This window comes from Pituophis catenifer, unplaced genomic scaffold (genome assembly GCF_029215685.1).
Source record: "Pituophis catenifer annectens isolate HBS135680 unplaced genomic scaffold, rPitCat1.0.hap2 SCAF_1, whole genome shotgun sequence".
NCBI lineage: Eukaryota > Metazoa > Chordata > Lepidosauria > Squamata > Colubridae > Pituophis > Pituophis catenifer.
In genome coordinates this window covers 301,779,615-301,789,906 of record NW_027256881.1, presented here as the reverse complement: position 1 = coordinate 301,789,906, position 10,292 = coordinate 301,779,615, and the positions used below count along the sequence as shown (strand labels likewise).

Below are 10,292 nucleotides of genomic sequence, written 5' to 3'. Positions count from 1 at the left end.
CTAGCAATTCTTCATATGGAAACTCTCCAACAACCCCTCAGCCCCACCAGTCTTGAGGAGCTCTACTTTAAGGAGCCTTCCCCCCCCCCCTTCTCCATCCCTTTCAGTCAATGTTCCTCAGCCTTGGCAATTTTAAGATATGTGGACTTCAACTCCCAGAATTCCCCAGTAAGTACAATGGCTGGGGAATTCTGGGAGTTGAAGTCCACACTAGTTAAAAGTTGTCAAAACTGAGAAACACCATCCTGAACGCAGCAGTACAGATACTAACTGCATCTGTTTATTGATCCTCACCGTGACTCGCAGCTCAGTGAAGTTGGTCGGTGTCAAGGAGGATGAAGTCTTTTCTCGTCCTCTTCTGCCCAGCGCCTTCTGAAACACCCGGCCAGAAGCTGCAGAGAACCTTCCAAAGTCCCATCAGGGATGGACAGCAAGGCGCCGCAACTTGCCTGAGCGGCAGGTAGAGAAGGCAATTCCGCTCGGGACTCAGTAGCAACATCAGTGCCAGCAGCGTCTTCAAGGCTGGCGGTCGGTTGCCATCTAGTGGCGACAGGCCAGATCGCACCAAGTCGAAAGCTTTCCGCCATGCAATATGTGTGAAGTTGCGTGTTAATACATCTGCTTATCGGTTCACTTTAGTTCAAAATTAATTATTGCTCAAAACCACCCATTTATATTCTGCTTTTAAAATTCTTCTTAGTGCTGAAGACGGATAATAATACTAGAAAAAAAAAAGGTAACTCTGTGTTCACCCAACAACTAAATGTAGTTAGTGAGTAGCTGGAAGCATTTGCATGACATGCTTACAGTGATTTATCCAAACGGTCCAGTTTCTGAGCTCTCCCAATCCATTAACTATAATCTAACTACATAGGCTGAATCTGAATTAAACTAGCTTAAAATGAAGTTCAGTTCAATCTCTTGAGCTATAAACTAGCCGGCCATATGAACTTGTGCAGAGCCAGTCCAGATAGTCAAGTCTGTTTCTCAAGAGCTCAAAAAATTGTATGAAATTCAATTAGTTAATGTAGTGAGTCAAAATAGTAGGCCACACACTTCTGTTGCCATGCTTTCTGAATCATATGTGGCTATGTGATCCCTTAAGCTGCTGGACAATGCCCCAGTACCAGCCTCCCATAAACAGCAAAGATTCTCTACCTATGGTCTCATGGTATTCTCTCCATCTATCCAAATTACAATTTAAATTACGGCAGTCATGCCTAGATATGCTTCTATACACAGAACATACAGTAACCCAATTTTTTTTTAGACAAAACTATGTGGCTATAATGTGGGTTATGGCCCTGGAATTAGAACCAGGACCAGGATCAGGGGAGAGGTCCCTAGTCCACCATAGATGCTCATTAGAGATTTAGGTTTTTTTTTTTTAAAAAGATGTACTGAGTGCCAATAGATTTAAACATTGTTTTAAATTTACACTATGTAAGAATACAATAGGCTATTGGGGGTGGGGGGGGGAAATCATTAGCTGTTACTTGGGAGGAAATGTTAAATTATAACCTTTTTCCAAATTGTAGAAATTTATTTTGCATTGGTCACAACCCATCAGGAATACTGGGCTCTAATCTGGGTTAGTCTAGTCTAATTCGAATAATTTAGAGAAATTAAACAGGTTCAGAAAAATCAACAAATATGATTGAAAATTAAAAAAACAACTGAAGGAGATTGAAGCAGCTGTGCAGGCCCGGACCTAATGGATTCTAGATACAGGACAGCACATTTCCTCTGAGTGTTAGTGGGGAAGAGGGGGTATTTTGTTCCTTTTTTGCTCTCCAGTGAGTTTCACACACCATTCGGTTATGGCCATTTATTTCATCTGTCCTGGTCTTACAGCCAAATAGGGTTAGGGTTAGTAGTTGATAAATAGAAGCTCCTGTACAGCCACTGTAATTACAACAACATTCCAATTATGTCCACTTCAACAATTATATAAGACATTGTCTTCTCCTCTTCACTGGGTGTATTTAAGCAAAGGCCGGCCAGCCAATTGTCTGGGGTGCTTTAGGAATTTGGATTCCCAAATTTCCAGACTAATTGACTTCATTTCTTAAACTGTCTGCTTGTAAGATTCTAAGTTTCCTTCTTTGTCTTATTGAAAAGCCAGCAATTGTTGGAAAAGTATAAGAGGAACACTTGTCCATCACTCATCCCACCCATTTCCCAGATAAAGTTTTAAAACAAAAACAACATCTCTTATTTGTCTTTTGGCCCTATTATGATGTGGTTGTGTATTTCAGTCTTCTCCTACCCCAGTGCATTCCAAACAGGCTGAGATAAAATCCCAGTCACTCCTTTGCAGCTTTTGGGACAGCTCGTTGTAATCCAACATAATTGAAAGGAATCTGACTGGTAAAAAAAACCGCACAGAGTTGAAATTAAGCGCCTACGCCTTTAAGAAACAGGCGCAGCCTGCCTCTCTCTATTACCGCTTGCTGTACTGGTTCTTCGGCAACAAGGAACGGGCGCTTCTGACTGTTTCTTAGACGGCTCGTCGCGGAGCATTCTGGTAGCTGTAGTTTCTTCTCGACTCGAAACAATCGGTGCCTCGGGACATTCGAACTACGATTCCTAGGATGCTAGGCGCCCGAGGGGTACTGGCGCCTTACGAGGCCGCTCTCTCTCGGTGGCAGGGCGGCTAGTTCAAGTTGCCATAGCGGCAGCGGGGCGGGTGTTGGACAGTTGGAGCCGGAGGCGTCCGGGAGTCATGCTTCTTTCCTGACAACTATTCTCATGTGAGAAGGCGCGGGTTAGTCCCGGGATCGGAGAAGAGTCCGGGGCCCAGTTGTTGAAATAAGCGTTGGGGATGTTATGACAGCGAGTGTGAATGAGAGAATCGGAGCGGGTGCATCCGTTCGTGGGTGGAGAGAGCCATTGCCTTTGATCGTGCGGTCGCGATCGATCGTGATCTTATGCTGGCGGAACCCGAGTTTTGTGTGGCTGAAATTCGGCGTCTTTATAGTATCCGGACGAAAGAAACTTTGCAACACTTTAAACGGAAACCAGTTATGCAGCCCGATTATATGCATCAAAAGTAAAGGTGATTCGTGTTTTGCCCAGCCTCTTCCTTCTTTCATCCTGATCTGGTATGGCTCAAGAGGTGGTCAATAATTTGACCATCATTTGTGACTTGTAATAAACCCTGTTGATTTCAGCAACCTTACACTGGGGAAGGCGGCAATTCTGTACAGTATCTGCCTGGTTAGGAGGAAGAGCTTCTGGGCAAAATGGGGTGCATAGATTGAGGTGCATAATATTAGGAAGGATTTCAAGCGAAATGAACATGAAAAGTGTCTTCAGATTATGTTTGTACATAAGAACTTCATACAGTATGTATTTTTGGAATAACTATCCGGCTTGTAAACTAAAACTTTTTTTTTAAACTGCCTGATTTGGAAGAACTTGCTCTTATTCAAATTTTATTTAAGTCTACTCATATGATGCGATTCTGTATTAGCCATTTGTGACAGTTCCTAAGTGTCTGTGCTTTCAGTTGCATATTCCATCCATGTGGTTATGTGAGGCTGCAAATGGATATATGTTAAAGAGGCAATACTATGAGTCATAATTAATTTTGAAAAGAGGCAATTTTTTTTTGCATTTTTAACAGTATGCTGGATGAGGGGGTTAATTCTGTTTTCTGGAAAAATTGTACTCTAGCAGTGCCTTAAAGTATATGTTCATGTTTGTCTTAAGGCATATCACCACTGAATTAAATAGATTTTAAACTTCCTTCCTTCCTTCCTTCCTTCCTTCCTTCCTTCCTTCCTTCCTTCCTTCCTTCCTTCCTCCCTCCCTCCCTCCCTCCCTCCCTCCCTCGACAGATGAGACAGTTTGATAACCTTTACAGTACTTTGTGCTGTACTGGAATGGAAATGGGAACTATGTCTATAGGCTGATGATATTCTAGGTAAAAATGGGTGTGATCCATTTGTTCCTGAATCACAATATAGTGTGGTCCTGATTACTATAACAAAGCTTTCCCTTGCTCCCTTTCAACTTACTTTTTCAATGGTTGTATTCTGTTTAATTTTATGCTGACTGAACTGAAAGTGGCTCAGCACATATAAATGTTCCCCTAAATTCTTAGTTTGACTCAACTTCCTTTTTCCTGTTGATAGAAGTTTGGAGAAGTTGTACTTAAAGTTTCCTAAGTGTCTTTTTGCTAATAGTCTGCTAGGGTGTGACTTTTTCCCCCTACTATCCTGTCTATATTTTATTTGCAATTGTGACATTCTGTACTTAGGGGACTAAATTGTGTTCTGGAGGATTGTGAAGTTCACTGACAGCTTCTTCACCTTGAATATTTGCAATGGTGCATGTATTTTTTTAGGCTAGTCTTTTCACTAATTTATTTTACTACTTTATCAAAGGTAAGGATTACTGCTCTCAGTTCAAATGAATCAATTTTAAGGATGTCCCTGTTTCAAGTGAGAAGTCCTGTATGAACTGGGTGCATGCCCTAGAATATTAGCCTTGATTTGGGATCCCCTGTCAGGCCATGGATCTGCTCTAAGGTAGATCATAATTGTATCACTACAATATTATGGTAGAAATACATGATAACAAAAGTTACTGGTTACATTATTAAAGTTTGCCTTACAGATAAATTTCGTCTGAACAGGTCAAAGGTTTCTATTTAGTTTATCTGCAAAATAGAGGTAGCATAGTATATATACATCAGGGGTGTCAAACTCACATCGTTACGGCAACGTCACGTGAAGTATCGGGATTTCCCTCCCTTTACTAAACTGGGTGTGGGCGTGGCCAGCATGTGATGCATCTGGCCTGTGGGCCCTGAGTTTGACAGCCCTGGATATACATGATTCTTCAGTAGAAACTAGAATAGGGAAAGGAAGAAAACTGTTGTCAAAGTTTCTATTATTCTTTCGCTCAATGGATAAGTGAAATCTGCATTTTTATGGAATACTGTAAAGTGTTTAAAAATTGATGTTTTATATACATACAAAGGTGCATTTTTAAAATGACTACTCCTGACTTTATGTGTAACTTCTACTATTATATTTCAGTTTTTGCAGTTCATGGCATATGTGGACAAGATAATGTGTTTCAAAAATTGTTATCAGTAAGCTTCTGAGAACTCATTGGGTATAAGAGGTTGTCACACAAAAGAAGGCCAAGAATTGTTCTCACATCCAATGTCTTATCTCAGAGATAGGACATTGGATAATAGATTTAAGAAAGAGGAAGGCAAATTTCTGATTGCATGTTACACAACATTTTACTAAGAGAAAGACTGTTCTGGCTTTACACTGATTGGTGAGAGAGCTGCTAAACTCCCCTTTACTGGATATTTAAGTAGAGACTGGCAGCCATCTTTCAGAAATGCTTTAATTTGGATTTCTACATGGAGGAGTTGAGTGAGTGGCCAAAATGATCCCTTCACTCTCTGTGAATCTATAAACTAATTAAACTGTAGAATAATGTTGTGGCAAATAGCAGAATCAGTCCAATTCTGTTTTAGAAAAAAAAAGATACTGTAAACATTCTTAACTGGATTGCCTTATTTCTGGATGAATGGGATGAATTCAGCCAACTTTTCTTTTTCTTTTAATACTGATCCTGGCAGTGAAGTAATGAGACTTTCTTTTGCTGTTTAGTAATGTGGGTTCTGAATGAAGTTTTTGTTTTTGGAGTTGTTGTACTAAAAATAGTAGCTTTTAGAAATCTCCCTTCATGGCTAGGGTTTGCTATAGTGATTATCAGGTGCTTAGGACAAATTGCTATTTGCTATACCATAATGATGTGTGAATACAAACTTTTAATGTATGTGCATAATGATATTTACATGTCTGGATAATTGCATACAGTTTACATATGTAAGATTCTTCAAAACCACTATAAAAGGAAGTATAGTGATATCTTTGAAAACTTGAGAGTCATAATGATAACAGTCTGGAAACAGTTGGCTACTATGATATTTCTTTCAAACATTCCCACCCCAACACACAGAGACAAGGTCAGGCAACAAGAATACAGGTAGTTCTCAATTTACAACCACATTGAGGCCAACATTTATGTTGCTAAGCGAGACAGTTAAGTGAATTTTGCTCCATTTTACAACATTTCTTGCCACAGTTGTTAAGTGAATCATTGTAGTTGTTAGTAACACATTGTTAAGTGAATCTGACTTCCCATTGACTTTGCTTGTCAGAAGGTCACAAACGTGATCAGATGATCCCAGGATACTGCAATCATCATAAATATGAATCAGTTGCTAAGCATCCACATTTTGATCAAGTGACCATGGGAATGCTGCAACAGTTGGAAGTGTGAAAAATGGGCATGTTACTTTTTTCAGTAACATTGTAACTTAGAACAGTCACTAAATGAACTGTTATAAATCAAGGACTGCTTGTAATAGTGAACTTGAAAAGGAAGCTAAGGATCATTTAGGTCAGTGTTTTTCAAATTTGGCAGCTTTAAGGTGCTGGCTAGGGAATTCTGGGAGTTGCATCCACACATCTTAGTTACCAAGTTTTTTTTTTTGTTTTTTTTTTAAAAACAACACTCATTGATGTTGAAGGAAGTTAGCACCCATCCTCCTCTTTGAAGAATGAAATATTTTAGGAAATATTAAAAAGGCAGAATATTAGATTTCCCTGGATGAGAAAAGGAGAAACATGTTTTAAAGACAAAGCAGCTCCCTGCAGCTCCCTGCATCCCCCCACCCCACTGCTTCAGCTCCAGGGTGATGGGATTAAGACATGACCCTCAGGACATGATAGGATTAGCCATCTACCAATCAGAAGTCACCACATGGCACCTGGGGAGATTGCATCACTCAGCAAGATTCAACCAAGCTTGGGACTCAAGACACTACAAGCCACTGCATGGCTCCATGGGAGTCTGACAACCAATCAGAGTACAGGAACAGGAAGCTTCAAGGCAGGGCCCAAGAGAGGGTATAACTCTCTCCCCCCTCTCTCTCTCGTTTTGGCCAGGACCCCCCCCCCCAAAAAAAACATGTCGTCTTGTCCACCATTAAACCATCTTTCCAAGCAGTCTCCATGTTTCCAGTGTCTTTCTTCCCACTTGAAACTGAACCCAATGTAGTTCATCTCTCTGCATTCCGTAAGAAAAACAATTAAACCATCTTTAAGAGGTGACTGCCCAGCCTCTTCTTCAAAATCTCCAGAGATCTAGAACTCACAATCTTTGCAGGTAGAATCGAATTATTTCTTTATTTTTTTAAAAATATATATATAAATCTTTGTACTTCCTATTCAATTATTCTGTGTAATGTCTTTCCACTACTTACAGGTACTCCTCAAGTTACAGTGACAATGTGGGCATAAAGCACAAGCACATTGCTTGGTGACAGCAATATCTGCAGTTCTGGTTGTCATTGTTAGCTGAATCCCAGGGTCAGTAGCAAGGCAACTTCCTGCTGGCTTCCCACACCCAAGTCAGTGGAGAAGCTGGCAGGATATTGCAAGTTCCAGGCTCACAGGCATGAACTGGGGAAGGTGAATGAGGTGGATAAGGCTGCAAGGAAGTATGTGAGAGTCACTCCACAGGTTGGGATGGGTGAACCAGGGTGTACAAAAGGTGTTGATTGGGTTGGGGAGAGTGTGCAACAGTGTACAATAGGTGCTGCATGGGAGTGTGCAGAGTATACAAGAGGTTGTATACTCTCACCTACATTATAGGTTCTCCTATAGTATCTTCTATAATCCTGCTACAGTATAGAGAGTGGAAGATGATTGTTCTACAATCCTGTCAACACCATGAAGAACAATGGTCAAAATACTCATCCAGCTTATTGAGCGGCATGGTAGTCTAGTAGTGAAGACACTCGCCTCCCAACTTCAAAGGTTAATAGTTCAGTCCTAGGTACTGTAGCAACAGATGTTTCTTTCTTAGGTCACAAAGAAAAAAATATCTGCTGTGAACTCAATATTAGGGTCAGGAAGGGCATCTGGTCAGTAAATGCTCAGCTCCCTCCAGTCTCCCTGACTATTTTGAATTAAGGGGTTATAATTCATAACAGAAGAAAAATTCAGTTTGTTAGAAATCCTTGCTCTTTCAAAAACAAGACAAAACAAATATGACTTCTCATTCTGGGTTATGTACAGGATTTATAGTGTTGAGCCTTGTGATTGATCACCATCTTTTCAACATTGAGGCATGTCTCAAATTAACCTTGTTCATTATAGTGTGTTATCTGTGCTTTTTAGTACTTTACAAATTTTGGGTAGGTTTTGTCATTATTAACGTAAGTGCAGATTAATGAGATTGTGATATATTAAGGAAATGGCAAATTCTACGCTATGCGTAAACAATAGATCTATACATACTGTATCCTGAATCTACCTGTCCTTCAAGATCTTTTTCAAGTGTTCTCAAAGTGAGGAGGGTAGTAATTTTGTGTGTGTGTGTGTGTGTATGTATGTATGTATGTATGTATGTATGTATGTATGTATGTATGTATGTATATGAGAACCAAGCAAGGTCACCATGCTTTCTGAGTTTGTTTCTTGGTGATATGATATTGCAATTGATAAAATGTAATAAAATTTACTAATGTGAGTCTTTTTCACCCTTAAGATTCCAATGGCAGATTCATCCAGCGACTCTGATAACATTCGTCGTAGAATTGGAAGAAGGGGTCCTATCAGAGCAACCAGAATCCGAAATCATGGAACTGAAGATGTTGCAGAGAAGATTCACACTTTAGCAAATACTTTGCAGGTTGCTATTAAAGAACAATTTTGTAGAATTACAAAGAAGGGTTCCAATTCTATATGGTCAGATAATTGTCTTGATTTGTAACACTGAGCCTGGGAGAAGTTTGTTTGTTTAGTCTGATTCTTAGTAGTTTACTTAGTAGTAGTTGAGCACTGCTTCCCAGACCTTAGCCTCTATCTGTCCATAAAGCAGTGACTATGAATCCAGGAAGATCTTGGATCTGCTCTTTCAAAAGCAGTGGCATCCAATTAAAAGACTAATCTGGAACAAAACACCTTGATATTAAGACATCTATTTTGCTTGTATTTAATCTAACCACTGTTTCAATATTCTTCTCAAAAAGACTAAGTTAGAGACAAAACACTAGTTATCAAGGATGGCTGAGTTTATGTAGGGTCTTTTAAGGAAGGGCAATCCCATGACTGTGGGACACTGTGATGGTTGAAACACCTCCTAGTTGCAAAATGCCCTTATCTCAATCGTGACCGTGAGGATGCTGCGATGGCCATAAGTGTGAGGACTAGTCGTAAAATGACCTTTTCAGTGCCATCACAACTTTGGACAGTCATTAAATAGGGCAGCTGTTAAGTTAGAATTATTTATTGATTTAAACTGTAAATATCTATATAGCCTTTTTATAAAAATGGCCAAGATGATTTATAGTATACTAAAACCCACATTTTGTTTTTTTTAAAAAGACAATTTGAATATAAAGTGGGAAGTTCAATTGATTATAGGCTTTATATCCCTCCATATTTAGATATAGTTCAGTATCTGTTTTTAACTAAAGAAAGAAAGAAAATAGATCATAATGGGAAACAATGTGTTGAGAGCTCATCAGTTTTTGTGCTTGAATTTAACATAGTCATAGCGCATGTACTTTACATGTAAAAGATTCCAGATTCAGTCATTGGTAAACCTGAGAAAGTTTGAGACAGCTTTATGTCTATGGAGATTCTCAGTCATCCAGGTCATGGTTGTCCCAAACATGCTTTTTCAAGAGGCAACTGGACTTTCTGGTTTTTCTTTGAAGACGTTTCGCTTCTCATCCAAGAAACTTCTTCAGAAGAGCTGAAGAAGCTTCTTGAATGAGAGGCGAAACATCTTCAAAGAAAAACCAGAAAGTCCAGTTGCCTCTTGAAAAAGCACCTTTGAAACAGGTTTTTGTCTCAATAGTTTTTATTAGATAGTTTCTTCTACATAATTTCTACTGATACACAGGTCAGGGGTTTAACTCCATACAAGTTCACTTCCTGTTGTCTTTTGGTTCACTAAGGTTTAATATTCCTAAATTATCTACAATCAAGGAAATAGTAAGAAATGCAGCTTTCTGAACACTGCCATGTTATTCAACATGGTTATAGTCTGCTTTGGGCATACTATGAGGTTAATTGATGAGAGTAGCAGTTCTCAAAAGTGAAAACTTTAGGTATGGACTTCAACTCCCAGAATTCCCTAGCCACTGCTGACTGAGGAATTCTGGGAACTGCTCCGCACATCATAAAGTTGCCCAGGTTGAGAAACATGGGTTAGAGCAAGTACAAATTTAATACACTTTTGAC

General features: G+C 39.6%; 1 protein-coding gene across 1 annotated transcript in view; it reads left to right on the top strand.

Annotated features, from left to right (window-relative positions):
• Positions 1-2,697: 2,697 nt before the first annotated feature.
• Positions 2,698-10,292, top strand: part of CEP128 (centrosomal protein 128) — a 167,849-nt gene continuing 160,254 nt past the window's right edge. Inside the window, exons 1-2 of the mRNA XM_070931475.1 lie at positions 2,698-2,753; positions 8,590-8,733. Of these exons, the coding sequence (XP_070787576.1) occupies positions 8,596-8,733 (138 nt within the window). The 5' untranslated portion in view covers positions 2,698-2,753; positions 8,590-8,595. The remainder of the gene's footprint in view (positions 2,754-8,589; positions 8,734-10,292) is intronic.